This window comes from Odontesthes bonariensis, chromosome 17 (assembly GCF_027942865.1).
Source record: "Odontesthes bonariensis isolate fOdoBon6 chromosome 17, fOdoBon6.hap1, whole genome shotgun sequence".
Lineage (NCBI taxonomy): Eukaryota > Metazoa > Chordata > Actinopteri > Atheriniformes > Atherinopsidae > Odontesthes > Odontesthes bonariensis.
This window is the reverse complement of record NC_134522.1, coordinates 12,013,623-12,035,311: the sequence shown is the minus strand read 5'-3', so window position 1 is coordinate 12,035,311 and position 21,689 is coordinate 12,013,623. Positions and strand designations below refer to the sequence as shown.

The 21,689-nt window shown below is 40.6% G+C and overlaps 3 protein-coding genes across 5 annotated transcripts; 1 reads left to right on the top strand and 2 right to left on the bottom strand.

Moving 5' to 3' along the window:
- Positions 1 to 195: 195 nt before the first annotated feature.
- dcdc2b (doublecortin domain containing 2B) lies at positions 196 to 8,298 on the top strand. 3 transcript variants are annotated; one of them, XM_075448230.1, is made up of 15 exons: positions 196 to 320; positions 498 to 783; positions 930 to 981; positions 2,259 to 2,329; positions 2,632 to 2,763; positions 2,852 to 2,986; positions 3,133 to 3,172; positions 3,368 to 3,433; positions 3,621 to 3,789; positions 3,884 to 3,993; positions 4,159 to 4,227; positions 5,632 to 5,703; positions 5,823 to 5,867; positions 5,987 to 6,064; positions 6,168 to 8,298. In XM_075448230.1, exons 2-15 carry the CDS (start codon positions 500 to 502, stop codon positions 6,237 to 6,239), a joined length of 1,395 nt encoding a protein of 464 aa, XP_075304345.1. In that variant the 5' UTR covers positions 196 to 320; positions 498 to 499; the 3' UTR covers positions 6,240 to 8,298. The 3 variants fall into 3 exon arrangements, with proteins under 3 accessions (XP_075304345.1, XP_075304346.1, XP_075304347.1); XM_075448231.1 differs by having other exon boundaries at positions 5,821 to 5,856; XM_075448232.1 differs by lacking the exon at positions 6,168 to 8,298 and having other exon boundaries at positions 5,823 to 5,856.
- On the bottom strand, positions 6,612 to 9,119 carry tmem234 (transmembrane protein 234). The gene is made up of 5 exons (XM_075448234.1): positions 9,062 to 9,119; positions 8,567 to 8,718; positions 8,405 to 8,471; positions 7,740 to 7,832; positions 6,612 to 7,544 (listed from the first exon to the last, which is right to left on the bottom strand). The coding sequence occupies exons 1-5, from the start codon at positions 9,072 to 9,074 to the stop codon at positions 7,441 to 7,443; spliced, it is 429 nt and encodes a 142-aa protein (XP_075304349.1). The 5' UTR covers positions 9,075 to 9,119; the 3' UTR covers positions 6,612 to 7,440.
- Positions 9,120 to 9,273: 154 nt separating this feature from the next.
- On the bottom strand, positions 9,274 to 21,445 carry ncmap (non-compact myelin associated protein). Its single transcript, XM_075447908.1, has 4 exons — positions 21,115 to 21,445; positions 12,788 to 12,891; positions 12,228 to 12,312; positions 9,274 to 10,686 (listed from the first exon to the last, which is right to left on the bottom strand). Exons 2-4 carry the CDS (start codon positions 12,876 to 12,878, stop codon positions 10,410 to 10,412), a joined length of 453 nt encoding a protein of 150 aa, XP_075304023.1. The 5' UTR covers positions 12,879 to 12,891; positions 21,115 to 21,445; the 3' UTR covers positions 9,274 to 10,409.
- Between the last annotated feature and the right edge of the window lie 244 nt (positions 21,446 to 21,689).

Genomic DNA, 21,689 nt, shown 5'->3' with positions numbered 1-21,689 from the left:
GGGTGCTGACAAACCAAACCAATGTAGAAGCTATCTTATTGATTCAGCTTACAACACGGAGACCCACCCATTCTCCCCTCCTCTGTCTGTCCCTTTTGTTGTGGTTTCTACCGATGGTTTTGCCCACAAAGCCAGTCATTGCTGGCCATGCTGCCATAGCAACCAGGAAATACTCACCACCGTCAGCGTAGTAGTGTCCGTGCAAGGGGGGGATAGAAAGCAACAGAGCGTGGCGAGTAGGAGTCAAGGCAGACCACAACAGAAGCGACTGTTTTACACCTTTGGTTCTCCTGAAGTTTCCCTGCTTCATCCCCCTGAAGGTTTGTGAGTGACTGAATATTGTTTCTGGCATATCAGAGAACATAGTGTTTTGCAGTGATGTATGGTGTGACTAAAAGAATGTGTGTGGATGTGATGCAGTTAAGTGAGGAAGGCTGTGTGCAGACTCAACCTTTTTTTTTTATATAATTATTATGTGTGTGGACTCGCTGGCTCAGACATGGCTGCCAGTACCGCAGCTATGTCTCACCTGCCTCCGGTGAAGAGTGTGGTGGTGTACAGGAATGGGGACCCCTTCTACAGTGGACGGAGGTTCGTGGTCAACCAGCGTCAGGTAGCCACTATGGAGGCCTTTTTGAACGACGTGACCCAGAGCATCGGGGCTCCTGTTGCTGTCAGAACTCTATACACACCCCGGCGGGGCCACAGGGTCACAGACCTCCAAGACCTTAAGACAGGAGCGCAGTACGTTGCTGCTGGCTTTGAGAGGTTCAAGAAACTGGAGTGAGTACAAAAGTACTTTACTGTACGGATCAATGTGAATCCTTTTGTATTTACAGTCTCCATCGTGAAGATGAAAGCAAATGGATTTAGAAGGAAAGTGTTTTGTGATGCTTCGCTTTATCATTTCTCGTCATCTTCATGTGCAGTTACCTGAATGTCGGAGCGAAAAAGCAGCCCGTCACTCGTGAGGAAACCCAGGTAAGGCTATTTCATTTCTAATGTGTCAATCTTCTTTTAAAGACCCCCAGCGCAGCCCATAATTCATTAATCCCACTCTAACCGAGAGGAATGCACCAGCAGGCTGAACTGTGATCTTCTGAAACACCTGCCAAGTCAGCTATGAAAATACGTTACTTCGTCAAGTTTATATATGCCTTATTGTGTGGAGGCACATTGCTTTGTTAGCATCAGTTGTACATGGGTCACCCTTCCTACGGATGTCACAGGTTGTTATGTAATTTACCAGAAATAAAGGGCTAATGGCAGTGCTGTCTGTCAAACAGTTACCGAGAGCTTTTAGAGTGCCCTTTGAAGGCCCAATAGCTTCAATTAATTAAAGATTATATTTGATCTTATAATTGTCCCTCTCAGGAAGAGGTTCTTAGTCCAATATGAAGCTATTGGATTTCCAACCTTGGCCGTTGACTGAAAAGCAAGCAGGACATTGTGATGGGGATGGTAGTATTATTCACAAAGAAGTTCACTTGAGATGTACACATATAAGTACACACCGACCCTCATCCTGACAAGTGCTTGCTTTGTATTTTTGTATTCTCACCAGCTGACAGGAATGACAGCTTGGGTTTTTTACCAGAGTGTGTTCTCAGTCTTAAGCCTTTAGTGTTTTGCGAAAAGCATAAAACGGTGGAGGGTAAATGTGTGTGACTTGGGTGTTTGCCATTTGGAAAGCAGATTTTATTTCTTTTTTCTTTTTAAAGAGTCGTTGGGTTTTAAAGTCTTACATGCCTGTGTTGTGGTTGCTGTGGAGCAATGCAGGAAGCGTCTCTGTTTGTGTGAGTTTGATCCTGCTGGCGAAACAAAGCTTCCACACAACTCCATCCTGGCCATGTGCATGTCCGGGCAGGCCTAGGGCCTGAATTCACAGATTCCTTCTCTGCTCACGCTCGCTGTGATGTAATTAAATGTGTGCCACCTCGCAGAGAAAAAGTAATGTCTGCTTTGTTCTGACGTGACTGATTGCATCCAGCTTAGTTATCAGAGGTGGACACGTGTATTGCTTTGACATGGGACGACATGATAAAGAGCTTTGAAAGGATGCCTCTGATCAGACATGCCATGTGCCATCTAGGAGTCACATTCGTTTCCATGGCTGCAGCACTTGAGCGGAAGCAAGCAGAATAGTTAGCCACACATTTGTGACAAGGGAGTTGGCTGTGTGTGTAATTGATGTGCGGTGCAGGAGGGATGTGAATCTGACAAGGGAATCTTCATCTGTTGCTGCTTGTCTGCTCCAGGCAAAAGTCATCCAGAGGCCGAATGTTTCAGCCAAATGGAGGAAGTTTATACCCGTGCCTTGCATCATACAGTGAGTCTGACACACCCATAATATTTCAGCCCAGTCATATTTGGATAGTATCTGAGATGAATATCTGGAAGAAATGGTTTCACATTGGTTACAAGTGTAGTTTAAGACACAACACAACCAAGAATTTTGCATTGAAAAACATTTAGAAAATATAGAAATATTTGAGCTTAAGAACACAAATTCTTCTATCTCTCATCCTGGAATAACATAGCTAAGCATCTAATCATATGGACATGTGCCGTACTGATTGTTTAAGACAAGCTTTTATAAACACATGCCCCTCTTTTAATATTTCCATTCAGTGTTTTCCGTAACGGAGATCTCCTGTGCCCACCATTCCGGTTCATCATTCCTCGGAGCATGCGACAGGACCTAGAGCAGATCCTGAGTCTGATCACAGAGAAGGTCAGCTTACGAACCGGAGCAGTGCGCAGGTCAGAGAGACCGTCGGGCAGAAACTCACACGCACTCTCTGCTGAGTTTAATTGGAGAGACGGAGATCTTGTGAATATCTCTTTTCAGGTTGTGCACTTTGGAAGGAGTGACTGTGTCCTCAGCTGGGGAGCTGGAGACTGGCCACTGCTACGTTGCCGTGGGAACCGAGAGGTTCAAGAAACTTCCATATGTGGAGCTGTTGGTTTCAAAAGCCACAGAGAGGTATTGTCATGCAAGGTTCTCTGTATGTGTGGAAATATGTGTGTTTATGTGCCAGCTGCTCTGCTTTCTACCATGGAATGAGATGACAGTGAACACTTTAATCGCCCACTTTTTTTAATGACAGATGACGTTTCTGTGTTTTCTAGATATTACCCTGGAAAGAGGAGACTGCTGAGGAGACATGAAGTAAGTAGTCCACTCTCTACCTTCAGTTGCTCACCTTATTTCCATGTCTTAAAAACAGTCTTGGCATTGTTATACTGCTGCTTCCAGTTCATTTTTGTGGCAGGTCAGGTCTGAGTGACAACTGTCAGAAGTTGAAAGTGGAGAAAAAAAAAAAGAAAAGACAAAGGACAATCTTTTGTGTGTTTTCTTTCTTAGAAGAGGCAAGCAGGAAGTGGTCCACAGGACCAGTACAGTGACTCAGCTCTCCTCGACTTCCCAGAGGTAAAAAGCACAACTTGTTTTATACTCATGCCACTTGATGCTACAGTAGGACTGGTTATTTGGTCCACGTTGCACATTCCCATTCTACACATCGGTGTACAGAAATGATTTTTATCAGCTGTGTACTGTATGTCATTCTCTGCATTGTGAATGAAATTCATATTAAGTCGTAAGCCATGAATGTCAGTCAGATGATCGAAGGGTGAAGTCGACTGGAGACGAAGCTGCAGCTCCTCAAGCCTCGCAGCAGATGAGCAGGCGAGCGGGAGCCGATGAGACCTCCGAGTTCTTTGCCCGGCCGGTCAAAATCAACAGGAGCCGAGCACAAACGAGACCAGCACTCAGCAGTGGATCTGGTTAAGTGTCCAATACCATGAAATCTTTAGATTTTAAAAACAAATACGAATGCATCTTTTAACACAGCATGTTCGTGATTTATTTCCGTGACAGTGCAGCAAAGCATATTCAAAAGGGCAGGACAGAAAAAGAGGGAGGAGGCACAAGGAGCCGAGGAGGTGCAGGAGGACGAAAATACAGCTACAGAGCTTCCTGTTGATCAGGTTAGTTCAGATCACCTCTGAGACTCTTCTGTCTTTAAAATGCTTGTTACAATGTAATAATTAAATGCTAAAATATCACTTTAGGAGCTGTATTTGTAAGAGCTAATGAAGATACGCTATAAGCCTGGATAAATCTAAATCCGATTTTTAATTCTCTAACTAAAGAGAGCTGCAGAAATAGTGGAGGATGAAGACCTAAACATCACAGAGGATCTTTTGCACGGCACTCAGAAGGTAATACGAACGAAGAAAGGGGAGACAACACTGCCTTTCACAGCCACTCACTCTGTAATGCAGTGTAGGGAAAGCTCAGTAACATAAAAAAAAATATACAGCACAATGTAAAAGCCAAGGTTTGGTATGAACATCTTCATTCTTCAACACAGCCTGAACCCCCACAAACAAGATTTCTAGAAGTGTTTTTTTTTTTAGTAGTCTTAAGGCATAGTTCTCCAGGCTTCTTGAAGGACATCCCAAATCTCTTCCATGGATGTTGGCTGCCTTTTGTTCCCTGCTCTGTCAAGATGATCCTGCACTGCGTCATTAATGCTGAGGTCCACTCCATGAGACCTGTTTCCACTCATTTTCAGTCCACTTCTTGTGTCATTTGTCGCACCTCAGCCTTTTCTCCCTGGTCCCTTTCCTTAAGGATGGCTTCTTGACAGCCACCCTTCCGTGGAGGCATTTCTGACGAGGCTTCAGTGAACATTAGACAGATAAGCTGAAGGGGCAGATGCATCTCTCAGATCCTGTCTTTGAAATTTTTTTTTCCTGTTTCTTAAAGACTTCTTTTGTCCTCCAATTACCCTCCAGTTTCCTCAATTTTTGAGTAAACACTGCACTACATGCCGAGATAAGCCAAGTTTTCAGCCAATAGCTCTTTAGGAATGCCCTTCTTGGTGCAAAATTTCTATTTCATGTCTGTCAAACAGAGTTATTTAGGCTTTTTTTTGTAGCTGCAATAAAAGAAATGGGAATAAATTATGTGTTTTTGCAACAGCCTGCTAGTAACAAAGTACCTACAGATTCAATTCTGAATTGGTTATTTTCTTTCTGTTATGCATTGACTCATCTATCAGTGTTTAACACACAAATAAAAAGCATTCCTATGAAAATGATCAGGCACAAGGACTGGACTAAAAGCAATGACTTTAAAAGTAGCCAGTGTCCAAAGGAAAACTCTGAAAGGCCCTCAGAAAGCCTGAGAACTGTTGCTCAAGGCCCCTTTAAAGGATTTCAGGAGTGTCCAGTTACTTGGAAACAAAATATGAATATATGAGAGGTGGCTCGAGACTTTTGCACGGTGTTGCAATTCTGAAAATAATCCGATTTTCTGCATGAGAAGTTTAATCATGTTTTACGCATTATGCCGACCTTCGTACAGCACACACATTTTTAAGCAATTAATATGTAGCGGATGAATTGTAAACTGTAAATTGCCCGACACGTTCTCATCAGAACAAAACCAAAGTAAAACCCAGCAAACCATGAAGGAAATTTCACCATCAATTTTTCCTCAAGAATTCCTGTTTTGGCTGCATGGAGAAAAAGGGATTTATTCAATGCCAGAGGTACAGTGCCTGTATACTGCATTATGGAAAAAAAACAAACACATAAACCCATTCTTTTTTCCTCAAGATACACACAGAAATGAAAAAGAGTGAGCAGCACAACAATAAAGCACACCCACGCGAGTACACTGGAAAGCAGGTAAAGTGTGTGTGAGTGGGTGTTTGCATTTAAACAATTCATTTTACATTTGGCCTAATGAAAAGGTTCATTTTACTTTGTATGTTTAAATGTTTTATTTGTTTTTTTCCCTACGAGAGGCACTACCATGCGAACATGAGCAGGAATCCACAGGTGAAATACTGGTACATACACCCACACAGCTAAACACCTGATGAATATATTCAAAGGTTTTTTTAACGAGGGTATGGACAGAAGCAACGGCGTTCTCTGTGAGAAATGTGCGTGTTTCTTATTTCAAAAGGAGGCTGAGCTGAAGCGGACGTCTTCTAAGTCGAGGCCTTCATCGTCCTCCTCTGAGAGAAAAATAAGGGAAGAACAGGCAAGTTTTCCCATCTTTCACACGGCAGCGTGCCAGTTTTTTACTAATCATCTTCTTGATGGCCTTTGGTTTGCATACCTAATGTAATATTTTGCTGCGGCAGGAGCGCTCGCAGGACGCCTCGTCTGTTCGAGCAGGAGAGAACCATCTTCAGGAGGAGGTCGCAGTATCGTAGCAGGTTCCCTGCTAAAATCTGAGTCTTTGTGCTGCCACAATGCAGCTAAAGGAATGTTTGCTTGATCTGGTAGTACTTTAACCGTGGTATTGATTCAAATAAAATTAATTTATTGCCGTGTTCTTTTTAAGGAAAACATAAGAGTTAAAAATCTGGTTAAAAACTCAACAAAACCCACCAAACCAACTCTGTTATGTCTTCTTGAAAGTAATGCGTTATTGTTAACCTCCTGCTGCCCATGATAATGTGTTCATTGTGTTTAACAGGGGTCATTCTGATGCTCTGTAAATATTCAATGCTGCAATTTATTTCATACATGTGCATAACAGGCTGTATTTAAAAAAAAATTCAAAATTAGCCTCAGTTTGGGTCAATTTGTGATGAAGAACAGTTGAAAAGTCGTGCTTCAAACAATTTATTACTTAAATATGAACAACACAGGAATATATCAAAGCAATGACAAAGTAACCTGTACAGTGTATAGTATCAAGTGAAAACTGAAAATAAATATATATATATGTGTATATATATATATATATATATATACACATACTATGTATGAGGCCTGTCTTGTTCTGTAGTTTTCTTTCAGACATGTTTACAGACCTTACAACGGGGACCCACTCTATTTAAGCCCTTTCCCCTAAAATGAACATCTACCTCAGCAATACATTACATACTGACGACGGCAGAGAAGAGGGATGAAGCAGCTAAACAATCCGTCTGCTCCTGTGCCCCGCTCACATTCAAGCACATGCTACAGCAGACAGAGGGGAGCTGCTATAAAATGTCCCTGTTAAACCAGAGGGAGACACCTAATTGGTCCATTTCAAACCCCTGCCTTGACTGCATGTTGTCTTTATAGCAGCTATGCAAATGCCTGTCACATGGAGGACAGCAGAGTAGTCACAAGTAAAAGTTAACAACCACAGATTTCTACACGAGCGCCATAAATTCAGCTGAGCGCTGGAGTGAACCCTACATGAACCCACATCCCCTTAACAACTTCTTCCCAGACAAGTCTTTTTAAACTCTGAGCTGAGTTCATTTGGGCACATTTTCTCTCACAAGAACTGTTGCTCTAAAGAGCTGCTGTCTGAATCTAAATTGTCCCCCGCAGTCCTAACTTTGGTCTTCTTCGCTTCCCCGCTGAAGAATCCCCCCGACAATGCAGAAGAATTCGCTTTCATCCTTATCTCGGTTAGAGCACCGGCTGGGTTATATTCTGTCTCAGAGTGTCATCGATGGAGCTTATAACACAAAGAGTGATACCAGCCATGGTGAGAAACATCCCCAAAACAGCCTCTGCAGAGAAGAAAGGTGGAGGAGGACATCTTGGTTTAAAAAAAAAAAATAGTCAAAAAGACAGACAGTCATTAGTGTAGTGTTTTTCAAAGAGAGGGGGAAGACGTGACATTCTGCAGCCAATAAGGAAAATGTACTCGTGCTGAAGGAGAAAAATGTGCTGATGCATCGTTACAACAAACACAAGTGACTCACGTTTGCCTCCGAACTCTTCTCCTAGTAGTTTGCCAGTCAGCAGAGTGCAAAGGAAGGTGAAAGAGTTGGCCACAGGAACAGCAAGAGACAACTCTGGATGAGAAGAAAGTTTTGACACAACGCATGGATCAAACTGAGATGTAGACTAATCATGGTGCTGTTGTTGGTCATTTGCTTTGCCCTGCTGTGGAAATCACAGAAGAAGAACTGCTTTGTAAGGGAGTGGAAAACGGCATGTTAATAATAATGCAGCCTGCCCAGTGTAGCTATTGTTTGTGCTTCTCATCAACGCTTCTGTGTTCCTTATTGTTTTTCACGCCTCTTCCTCTGTCTTGTTAGCTCTGTTCCCTTTTTCCAGTTTAAGCCAACTTTCCAAAGAGTCAACTCTCACTCTATGCAGTCGTTTCGAAGGCGCGCACACAAGCCCGTCTCTGTCTCCGGCCAAACTGTGTGAATTCTCATCAACTTTCTTCATGTGTGGGGATTCTTAGAGATGCTTTTGTGTCACTTTGGGTATAATCTGTGGCTTATGTGGGTTGTTTTGAATCTCTTTTGTGTCACATAGGTCAAATTTGTAAATGATTCTAGTATTACCCCATATAAATATATGTATTTTCCAATATAGAGTCTGATAGTCAGTGTGTTCATTTTTAAATGTGTCTCACCTGTGGTTGACAGTGTATAGTAGTAAACCAAAGAGCCACTCTGGTTTAGGAGAAATGGGACCAAGTACTAGACAGCAACATAAAGTAGAAGTAAATGTTAAACCAACGATAGGAACAAATGTCAGTTGAAACGGGGAATAATTATTACCTCTCAAAACATACCTTAACGTTGAGGAAAAGAAACTTGATCTCGGCCAGTAGCTGTGAGATTCTGTTGGTTTTTGTCACATTTTCTATCCCCTCTGAGCCTTTCTTCAGGAAAGGGTTGGTGCATCCCCACAAAACTGACACCAGGAGGAGACTCAACAGCTCCACTACACACATGTATCACAGTTACATCTCTACATATTCTATTTACATTTGGTACTCTTTTTATAACCATATGACAGTGTCTAAACTACGGCCAGACGAAAACAGAGGGAAAAATCATAGCAGTCTGGTTAGCACCAAACCTGAAAATCCCTAGTAACGCCAGTTAGCATGCTTGCTTCCTTAGCATGTGTGCTATGTTAATTTAGCGTCGGGTTAGCTTTGTATAAATGACATTAAAAAAGGAAGCAGATGATATATAAAAAAAAACTAAAATACAAAAAGCCATCTTTACACTGCCGACCATTAGTAGTACATGCGAGGATATTTGAGCTTTTTACCACTCACCAACAGTCACCATGTTAACGTAGACACCATGTTAAACTGTCACTATAGAGTCGCATTCAAGACTCGTCATCGGTTGTTAACTTTATTTTTGAAGGATCACTTTTACTTTAGCTTTACATATAAATATATCTTAAACATTTTTTTGAACATTTCAATTTAAAAAAAATCTCCATCAATTCAGCAAACAATTTTACGACACTGATGGTATTCCTTACATTAAATGATTAGCCAAGAATTGTTATCTTGAATGCAGCTTTAAAGCTCTTCAGAGTTGCAATGTCAACATACACCAGCAGGGGGCGCAGTAACTCACAACACGATGTCCTCTTTACTCCTTGTTTGTCTTATTGTTCCTCCAAAATCACAGACTATCACTTGGTATTTTGTGTTAATTAGTTTATGTCAGTACACAGGTGATCCACATTTAAAAATAATACATTTTATTTCCATAACATTCACTCAAAGAACCACAAACAATACAAATACAGGGATTAGTGAAAATAAAGTGCAAAATACTTAAGTGTCAAATCAAAAAGGATTTACAATAGCGGATTGTACTGACAGTTGTTTATCAAAATATCTCTATGCTGTCTTAACTCTTTGTGGTTGAAAAAAAAAAACCTGCACTGATAATTCCTAGACTTATTTTCAACAAAATAATCTGTAAAATTAAAAAAAAAAAAAACATAGGGACATAAGGTAAACCAGATATGATAAAAGAATACTACTGGTCAAGATAAATCAGAACAAAAATTAACATCTTTCCTCGGCCATACTTGTATACATTACAGAGTTAGTCATAATATGTTCTATTCTTTCTGTCTTCTTTAACTTTGATACTAATTCTACTCTGGCTCGTAAACGTTTAGTTGTCTTTAATACAGAAATGTACACGCTGTGGACCAATGGTTCTCAAACAAGCAGGAGGGCATGCTGCCACTGAAGAAGGACATAGGTGACAAGAGGGAAAATCACGTAACGAAAGGGAGTTTGATAAAAAAGTTCGAGAACCACTGCTTTGGAATAACATTTTTCAGCCATTATAGAGTTCATTCTCACTGTATCAAATGAGCACAAGTAATAACAACACGCTTACTCTGAACACTGACTTCAGTTCTTCAGAATAAAGTTGCCGTCATGCAATATCCTTCATAATATCCATTGTGCCTGTTTCTGGTACCATTTTGTTCATAATGTATATTTTTGTACACCAAAAGGACAGAGACAACACTGACACCAGTGATTTCCATGGCATTCAGTCAGCACAGAGTGCGGTCAGGGATAAAGACGACACATCAGTCGATGCCTGTTTCCAGACTAAACTGCAGTCTATGCACGCGTGTGTGTGCTATGTATTTAAGGAGGGAGCGTCGTGCATGGTGACCACAGTGGATTCACTGATGGTGCTGACTTGCTCGATGTGATTTCCCTCCACATTGATCCACTCCACCCTGGGCAGCTGAAAGCCGTTCTCTGAAGGTGGGTTTAAGTTGACGATGCTGCCGGACACGGAGCTGACTCGCATGGTGTTTAGAGGCATCTTGCTCTGAATTGTAGATTGTGACAGCTTCGGACGAGGTTTAGAGCCACTCCTGGCTCCCAGGACTCTGGATGCATGTGTCCGCCTGGTGAAAAGAAGAACACGAAGTTAAAGGACACGATACTGTCTTTTGAAATATGTTAAGGATGAAGTTGTCTGAAAATATAGCAGTTAATGGCCTTTTGTGAAAATATTTTGAATGTTACTTTAATGTATCTAGTGCATCCTACCTAAGAATACCCTACCTAGTGAAAAAAAGAGTGGAACTATTAGTTATTGAACATTATAGCTCTATTCATAAAAAAACAAAACATGAAAAAGATGTAGAATTAATATAATTCAATCCCAATACATGACAGTGGAGTAACGTTGCTAACTTCACCTCACTTCACTTAAGACTGTATCTAAGTACAAGTTAAAGATACTTAAGTCGAATGTTTGTATTTTGTGATGCTTGTGATTATGAACGAATTGCTAGGCAACGACCTTCTGTGCAAAAACTTGTGAGAGGCCCCTTATGTCTCCTACACAGGAGAAAGACACCCCGCTGTTGTGTTATTTCAGCATCTCTGCTGTTTGATTTGTCCCTCTCAGACATTGAGCAATTCAGACCTTGACAGAAATGTTTGTGTTTCCATAACGATGTTTCAGGTCTCTTAGTGTATTTTTTTTTTTTTTTTTGCTTTTCTTTGTAGTCATGTTGAGGCTTATTGTGATTGTTTCGTGTCTCTGTACTGTAGTTGTTTATTCTTCCTTTTTGTGATAGTTTCTCTTTGTTGTAATTTTTTAAAAAGTCATCTGATTGAAGTCAATAAATGATTTGGTATCCAGAAATTTGACCAGTCAAATCAAACTTGTGCTCTTGGGGGTTCAGTAATCTATCCACCAATACTGTATAACTCATAGCCGGTCATAGAGTTATGCCTCAATGTTGTCAATGACTAATGGAAAGGTGAAATCCATAATAACTGCAGCACTTTTACTTTAGTGTTGTAAGCATGTTATGCTGACAATATTTTCCATATTTCACCCTAAGAAATGGTTCAGTCTTGTCACAATTACAATGAGTTGTTGGTGTTGCAGTATAATGTATAATGTCAGCCAAAATCAGTTTCACTTCATACTGATTTCACCATTGTCACAAAAAATCATACACAAGATGAATTGGGGAAGGCTCGAGGGGCCATAATGAATGTGATAATCTGGTTTGTTGTACAATTATTTTAAAAAGTCAGAACAACAAACAGCAGAACAGACATCTGACTTCTCATTGAACAGTTTATTTGTTTTAGAATATTTAGGGAGTTTTCCCTTTTGAGCTTTCTATGAAAATTCCAAACAGTCTTTGATGGCAATTTCTTTTTGTTGTCAAGAATATATATCTGTGGTGACCTGTACAGCGGCTTATGATCAGATATTGTGTCACATTGACAGCAAAAATCCACAACCCACAAAGAACAGGATATCTGACATGGTTGATTGCTTTTCAAAGACATCATTATTTCAGACAGAGCCCGATAAAAGGCCGAAAAACGTGAACAGGCTTATATTCCTTATTGAAGAGGACAGAAATAGCACAACTGTCGTATGACACGTGACACTCAGTATGCAGGAATGTCATCTCACCTGTTGTATGTCTTCAGGATGATGAGTAGAATGGCGAGAATGATGATGATGCCTATGACAATGACAGCAATCATAGCCCCTGAGCCTGAGACACAGACAAAGCAAGAATGAGCCGTGAACACAATGAAAGGTAGTTTTTGAGTTGCCCGTGTGTCTCTTCTAAAAATCTGTATTTCTCACACATTATCTCACACAACTATGCGTCTTGTGCTGCAACTTATTTAGCATATTCTCAAGAAGCGTTGTCACTTAGCAACAGCATAACTTACAGGCAAGAATAAAATGACAAAAATGTTCTCATCGATGCGTGAATGCCACACACGTACAAATTTCCTAGATTAACCAGCATGGCGCAACTAGTTATTATTCATTTGGGGTTATCATGTTGTTTTTTTTCATCTGGACACTTTTTTAGATCTCATTGTGTTGACAACAAATAACACAGGGCATTTTATTATGTCTAACTGAAGAGCTGCCGGGGAAAAAAAGCACAAAAAAACATGCACCCACACACAAACACAAACACAAACACAAACACAAACACAAACACATTTCCTTACTCTGGATGAGTATTTGTTCGTTGGACTTGGTGACAGCGGTTGTGTTTGAGGGGACTGTAGTGTTGAGAAAAGGTGAGACAGTTGAAGTCATCTTTAGCAATACCCTGGCAAGAGACAAAAATGAATCACTTTAGTCAGCTAATATCATCTAAAACCTCCAATTTATTGAGATTACAGAAGTGAAGATAGTCTTGACAGACAAAGACAAGAAGAGAATGAGGAAAATATATGAAGGATGATTTGAAGTTAAAAATATCGTTGCAACACATTATAAACATTCGATAAGTGGCGCGTCAAAATAAAAATGGAAGCTAATACCAATCTGTGGTTCACGTGTTTAAGGATCTTGATAACAGATAGCTAATGAGAATGCAGAATCTATTTTTGGGACAAGATTTAGCTTTAGAGTACCTACATTTGAGCCAGAATTTGGGAGATGCAGGTTATCAGTTTACACGGAGAACAAATGGGGGGGTTAACAATCTGGAAAACATCTACTATAATCTAATGATGATTTGGCTTTTTAATAGCTTTTAGATGATTCTCTGCATTTATACAATGGCTGCCAGACTAAACAGAATCCCTTGGACACTAGTGATTCGTTTGTCCTTACTCGGATATCGTCTGGCTACACACACAGTCAGCAGACAATCGCCAATGGGATGCCAGACTGGCCAAATATGGAGTCCTGACCTAGTCCATGAAAGTAAGGTTACTGTGGAGGATCTAAATTGACCAATAGGAGCTTTGAAACTTATTCTGTATCAGAGATACAAGTAACATCACAACACAGCGCCACAGTTTTGAAATTGAATGATCCGTGGCATCAAAAGCAGTGGTGAGATATAAACGCATTGCAAGAGATGAGTGGCTGGTCAGCTGCTAAGAGATGATCAGTGAACACTTTGGAGAGTGTGGCCTCTTTCCAGGGGCATGATTGAAAATTTACAGTCTCACATAAAATTTCATATTCTAACCATTTTGTTCTAAAACCTTGGCCATGAAGTCTGAATAGGTTCAAGAGAGTGGGTTATGGTGAAGGTTATTAGAGAACCCAAGGGCAAACAAACTGCAGGGACTATGTGATGTGTTCTATGTATTCATTTTATAAAAAATATTTTGTAAAATTTAAATGTAAACACCCAAAATCACCAAGAGTTCATCTATCCAACAAACAGCCTCAAATGAATCAGGTGCATATAAATATCCTGTTTATGTGCCAGAGGCCTCTCTGTATTGTCCAAAAACAATCAAGCCAAGTTTCCCAAGTCTTCTAGGTCGGGTTTCCTGAGTCTGAGAGCAGAATAATTCAGCTCTTATGTCCATCCATCCATCCTTTTTCTATACCCGCTGAATCCGTCGGTTGGGGGCTGGAGCCTATCCCAGCAGTCATCGGGCGAGAGGTGGGATAAACCCTGGACAGGCTGCCAGTCCATCACAGGGCCACACAGAGACAAACAACCACACACATGCTCACACTCACTCCTAAGGACAGTTTTAGAGACATTACATTACATTACATTACATCACGGTCATTTTGCAGACGCTTTTATCCAAAGCGACTTAAAATATGTGTGCTCCACATCAGTAGGCAAAAGAACTTGAGGTCACAAGAAATCATAAGTGCATTTCCTTCAAAAACCAAACAGCTAAGAGCATAACTAGTGCTATAGTAAATGCGATAAGTTAGGTACCTAGACAAATGGGAAGACAATTTAGAAAACAAAGACAATTTAGGAAACAAATAAGTGCGTAAGGAACTAGGACGAAGCAGGTGATGTCATAAGAGGGCGGATCAGGGTAGTGTTTCCTGAAGAGATAGGTTTTCAGCCTGCGGTGACACCAATTAACCTAACATGCATGTTTTTGGACAGTGGGAGGAAGTTGGAGTAACTGGAGAGAACCCACGCATACATGGGGAGAACATGCAAACTCCACACAGAAAGGCCCCAGCTGGGAGTTGTACCTGGAACCATCTTGCTGTGAGGTGACAGTGCTAACCACCACACCACCGTGCAGCCCCAGCTCTTATGTCTTTCTGTTAAATCTTGAATCAAACTAAGTAGAACTATTCCAGAGAAATAGCCTCTATTTTCTTTCCCGGAGTTTTCAGGAGTAGAATGGGAGGCATCGGACCTCAACATAAGGTTGTCAACCAAGGAGGTCCTACAACATCCTAGACCTTGAGGAACTCAGGTCAAATCTCATCCATCCCTGGGGGCCCTACTGCTGAGTTTAAGTACCTCAGTGACCTCAGGCCTCAGCACTACTGATAAGAAAGTCCCGTGAAATCGTGTCTCTGAGTATTAGTCGGGTTGAGAAAATCCTCAATGAATCCTCAGCAGCATCCCACCTCCACTCCAAACAGTGTTAGTGAAGCACCACTTTCCCCCTGAGGCTTCTGACATTTGACAGACCCTCTTCAAGACTGACAGAAAGTCAACCTGACCAAACTCCTCCCACAACCAAGTTTTTGCTTCCATATTTAACTAACCCAAACCCCTTCGCCTCAGGCATATCACCGCATCAAGCACCGACCACCTCATGCCCGAAGCTCCATACAGCTGTATCAGCAATGGAGGCCTAGAACACGGCCCATTCAGACTCAATGTTCCCTACCTCCACCTGAATGTTAGAGAAGCACTGCTATTAAAAATCTCCTGGATTGGGGTCTCTATCAAAGATTCCCAGCACACCCTCACTCAATGCTTGGGTACAACGAGCTGATCCAGTATACTCCAATGTAACCTGATCCAATACGTTCAATAGAATGAACAGTATATAATCGGTAGAAATTAATTATCTTGGAACTGACCACCACAGACAGGGTGGAGAAGGGTGTTTCAGACAGACGACAATGAAAGCTATGTACAGTTTTAATTGATCTCAAAATACTAAAATCTCCATCTCATCTATTGTGTTGTAGGTATGCTGTTATGTACCATGTGGCAGAGATCCACTGTCTTTTTAGAGGATCCCTGATACTGTTCATGAAACAGTCTGCACACAGCTGTAGGTCAGGGCTGTTCCTGCAAATGATACCTCCCCTGAGTCAAGACAATGACACCATGGCTTGATAGAGATATCAACTCATGCAAATTTCACTTAAAACTATTATACCTGTGGACACTTTTTGGTCAAGTTCCATTTAAAAAAAAAGGGGGGGGAGGGGTATGTTGGTTTACTGAGTTGGTTTAAATGTCCTCTGAGTTTTCATTTTTTGAAATGTCAGTTTTCCTTCACTTTCTACTTTAGACACACAGGAACTTGACAAACATCCTCATGGGACTTCCTCCCACTCATTTCACATTGTACAATGTAAAACATGAAGTTAGTCATGAGGTCACAGAATCATTCGAGTGTGACTGAAAAATTGGTTCCTAAGATACTATGTTCCATGATAACACATAATTACTTCAACTGATTTGTTGCCGAATAGAAAAGAATAGTGACTTCAATTCCCTTTTGCTGCTCCCTTCTCATGAAATGTACTCAATGACTAATCTTACAATCATGTTGTTGTTCTCTTAGAGAAATTACAGGCTTTGTCATTGTTGTAGGTGTCTAAATTTGGGTCTTAACATTTTAATTTAATATGAAGAAAGTGCTAGAATTAACAGTGGTTAGAGAGTTTATTGGTGTGACGTGGCAGCGCAACAGGGATGGGAGCAGAGCAGCACAATCTGCTCTACAAGCAGACAAAATTTGCATTGGCTATAAAAGGCTGAAATCCTTTATGCACGGAAGAACTGTCCCAGTGACATACACACAAAAAACTAAGCCCTCGCTGTCTTTCTTCTCAAAATATGATTGACTGGTATGTTGATTGCAGTCAAATTCACAAGAAAGTATGCAAAACCCCTCAGTTTCACACCACCTCTTAATTTCCCGCTTGAACATGATGAACTTTGTAAAACACAGATCAAGAACATTTCCCCCAAAATTTTCTTTCTCATCTGAAAAAGAAGTGTTTTATTTTTGCTTTTTAACCACTACCGTTTAGAGATGCAATAAAATTATACTCTCGCTTGTTTTTACGACCAGTGTTAGTCGATAAGATATGAAATAATACAGTAATAATACCTCTATGGAGCATGACAATTTACAAGCTCTGCTAATCCTGGCAGAAATGAAATGACTCCCACGCTATGTGTGTGAGACACTCATCACATAACACGAAGTAGAAGTGTACAAAACTGCATTTACTGTTATAAGGTCCTAATTTGAAGGAACTATTCACCAAACTGGGATTTTGACTTTTTATTATTGAGATGCAAATAATCACATCTACTCTTTATTGCAGACTAATGACGGAGTCGTGAAGCTGGTATTCGATTCTCTCGTGTATTGAACATCTTATCCAGTTTCCTGCTCTACAGCAAATATTGCGCGATTGACTCTCCAGGTGCTGACATACTATTGGGAACATAGATAAATAATGACATATATATCACATTTTCTGTTTACCCAGGGGACAGTCACTGATAATTGGCTAACTGATCGGCTGGCAACGCATTTGCTTTGGTTACGTAGTGAGGTATAAAATGTGAAACTGATGTTGGAATAGTTATATATGACAATTTTTTTAAATCTAAAAAATTGCCCAAACAGAACGTTACTTAACTGTTGATCTGACTTTATAGTCAGTCGTCTACAGTAAGAAAGAAAGGAAAAGGACACATTACATTATGTTATATACAGAGAAGGTTAACTTTGCATTCTTGTGCTGATAAACATTAGACTAACAGAGGCAAAAAAAATTATTCTGCTAAACTCATTTAGCAAAAACTGTTTTTTAATGATGTGAATGATAATAGGAGGAAGCTATTTTTTTCTTAAGATAGCAAACCAACCATTTTTGTATATTTCTGACAGCAAAATACAAATGTAAAATCATCATTTTATTGTTTCAAAATAACAATAAAGGACTTGAAGAAAACGTGTGGCCGTCCTGCATTGTCTGTGCATAAAACCTCTTTGTATCACAGCCTGTAAAGGCTTCTTGTAGCAGCTGTGAGTCTTTCAGATTTTGTTTGGGGAGGGGGTTTCATCTATTCTTCTTTCTAAAATCATGTGTTAGATACTTTGGCCATCTTTCACACGCTGCTCTTTGAGGTAGTTTGGAGGGCCCTGAGGGCCATAGTAGCACCTTCAGTATGGCCTTCCACAGGTTGTCCATATTGGATATTAAGGTGTCCCCAGGAGGGAACTTTTTTTCCCCCATAATTTTCACATTCTTTTAAAACAGAGCTACCGAGAGCTCCAGTATCAGTAAATCTGCAGCAGAAGTACATAGCAGCTGTAACAGAATGTGTAACAGAATGTCCAGGCTGTATTAAATTTGGCATGTCCTGTCAGTATACGTAACTCCACATGCTTGTGGTTCATCAGTTGTGGGTGTGAGTTAGTTCTGACAGAATGGGGTGTGTAGCCAAATGTACATCAGACAGACAAAAAGTTAGGTTTGGTTCTATGTGTCATGTTAGACTCAGCGGAGCCTTCAACTGAGGAAACACCTACTTTTATCACACCTTGACTGAATTCAAATGCAGTTCAAACTTGTGCCTATCTCCATTCCAGAATCACTTCATGACTCAATGACTTCAGCTGCACAAGTTAAATGTTTTTTGTACTGACGTCCTCAGTTTGCAGCTCAGAAAACTTTCCTTTACAAAATGCCTCTACCAGGAACTCTCTGTAATATTTTCATCATCCCCTAAAGTCTGCTGGTCTTCAAATCAACTGTTAATGAAGTAGTCATTTTAGCACAGAAAACTGACGTTCGTGTTTATCTTACTGCGAAGCTAGCCAAACCAACTGTTACCAACAGTATCCTTTCCCAAAATCAATCATTTTCATAGCTTAAACGTTGTAATTTTGAGGTAACCTTGTAAATCAGAGGATAACATTTAATAACTACAACATTACAAACGTAGGGCATGGTGCTTAGCGAACTCTCCCTCTGTTTCTTAAGTTTGCTGCTTCATTCAGTTCTTCAACTATATTGTTCACTGTTCTGTTTGAATTGACTGGCTGAATACCCTGTGAAGACAGAGAGCGGTGCATATTTTTATAGTGCATCCGTCAGCTGCTGCATCTGCAGTGCACTTATCAAACAATGTAAGCACTTGTTCAGCTTAGCAACACTTTGGAAATACAATGTGAGAATGACAGATAACATCTACAAGGCCTTAAGAAATATAGATTCAGACGAAGGAAGATATTTCTGTAAGGTCACTCCACTGACATTCCACAAAGCACCGTTTTAGTTTATTTGTTTAGGGACAAGTATTTCTAGCAATAAAATTTAGATTTTTCAAATTAAACCATCCACTTGAGCAGAATTTCTGACAGCAACAGTACCTGACAGTTTTTTCTTTGGATATTTAGGGGATCCATGTGACACAGTGCACATGTAATACACACAAGCAGAAAACATGCTTTGAATGACAAGAAACCCTCCAAAATACTGTTGCTTTACTAATTCACATGCATTGTTTTTCTTGCTCAGCAATGTTAAGGTAAAGGAATTTGTAATTATTTAAACTGATCAAATGACTTTGTTCTTAAGTTAAATCAATTTCCTCATCTGCCAGTCCACTCGCTGTAGTTTGTTTAATGTTCCACAAACTGCTGCTGTTCACAAATGCTGCAGTTTCAATATCTTCTCTTCCACCCTCAGTAAACAAATCATTTATTGGTTTGTTCAGACAGTGCAGACTCAATGCAGAACGGGAACAATTTACTTTCCTCTTTTCTTTACAGGGAAGAAACAGATGACGCTCGCAAAGCGCATCCACTTTGCTCATCCGCACATTAAGTACAGCAGTCTGTGGCATATATAAACACATAAAAGTATGACCTTTATCAAAAGAGAGTAAATATTTGAGCGGGATAATGAGAGAAATTTGGGCTTGATATTTTCCTTTGAAGAACGAGGATGAAGTTTGATTTCAAAGTTGAGAGCTCAGTGGTTGCAGGTCAAATGAAGACTTCCTCTATTGTTTGTTTTCCAGATTTCCTACACTGAAGCAGTATTTAACTATGACATTACAATCAGTTACCAAGGGATCAGCGGCAGCACTGGCACAAACTGGGACTGACAAAAATAACTAGGGTGTCATAAGATTTAGAAAGTTGTCTTGGGGAGAAAGTAGTGATTGGTAAATTTCTAAAATGCTGAATTATTGGCAAGGTAAATGATACGGTGGCCCTAAAATTATGCCTCATGAATGTAAAAGCCCATTTTTTTCTTTTATGTTAAAAGTCAATTGTATCATCAGGGGAGAAGCCAACTCTTAAGAAATGTGGGATGAAGCAGGACTCCCCTTGAGTAATCCTAATTTTAATATCAGATGAAATAAGTTGTCATGGAGCAGAGCATGACTTACTTTTGGGTTTCCATTGTATATGCACATGTAATACTACATTAAGCAGTCACCTACAACCGAGTGTCTACCTGTGTAACCAGGTGAGCATCCCTCAGTGTCCACTCAGCATTTGGCGGTTCAGATTTCTGTCACTGTGTAAATGAGGAAAAAATGCTTTTCTTGTCTGGTATGTGCAGCATGCTGTTTAATCCTGGCAAACAAAGCATATTTTCAGACAGTGACTGTTTGGGTTAAATGTGATAAGAGTAGAACATACAGCGCATACTGCAGAGTTGTGGTTATCGTCTACAGGGCCAGAAGATAATGTGGTTCTTATGTAAAAAGTGCCTCTTCATTTCAACTATGTATGATAATATTACTCCAGCCCCGTGGACCCAGCTCATAGCCACATAGTTCAAGAGGAACTTTGACATCAGCATAAGATTAAAGACCTAGTGATAGGTGAAGAAAAATGTAATAAGAAGAGAGGAGTAAAATATTTCTAATTTTGGAACTGTATATGGAACGACCCTGGTCAGGAGATGAGGACAATATGCACTCTTCAACTTGTGAGCTTTGAATTAGTGCAGTCACATTTTCCTACAACGTAGTGGCAGCTGATGATACGATAAGTGCTGCTGCTTCATCAAACAGTTACTTATCAATAAGAGATATGCAGCCTGATAGGGATGGAACCGGAAGTTTAATCTTCATATTTCAGATGTAAGTCTATGCCACGCCAATGGTTCCAGAAATCTGGAGATATATCATAATTCTGTTGAAATATGGAATTCAAGCTATTTCCTTGCACTTGAAGCTCACCTGGTGACTCACATGTTGTCAGAGAAAACTCCTGTTTTCTCACACAGTCGCAATCAAACAGCACGCACAAAGAAACAAGTAGAAAAACAAAATCCACCAAGAAAAAACATTAGGGAGATTAGTCTTGTTACCTACCAAACCGTCTCCTCTTTGGATTCAGCTCAAGCCCACTCCAGATGGGAGCCAGAGCGGTAAAGAGCCCCCTCCCTCAGCTGACTCGGGGGGGCATAGTCCATCAGTGGAGGACTGGCAGTCACAGCAGCTCTGGGGAAGAGGACACACGGGAGTAGATGGGTATGCAGGCTACTCCAAGAAAAATAAGTCCCAGCTGCAAAAGTGACAGCCCCACAGGCACAAACCAAAAGGGAGAGACACACAGAGATAAAAGAAAAAACTGTGTGTGTGCTTTCTGTGGGAATCAAAAGTGTTTAAGTGAAGAGGACGAGGAAAGTGAGGAGGAGGAGGGGACTCCAGGCTTGCTCACTTACTGCCCTGAGAGGACTAATCTCAGGCAGCTGGTTTTTCAGGTCCTTCCGCCTGGCCCCTAGGCGTGCCGCGACCGCTGTTCAAAAAAGTAGACTACTCTTCAGAGCTGTCTGCTCTCACCGTGTTCGCTGCCTCTGAAAAATCCCTGTCTGCGTCTCTCACACGAGTGTGTCTATTGAATTTAGCCCGAGTAAATAGACATACCTCAAATACATCAGTTTTGT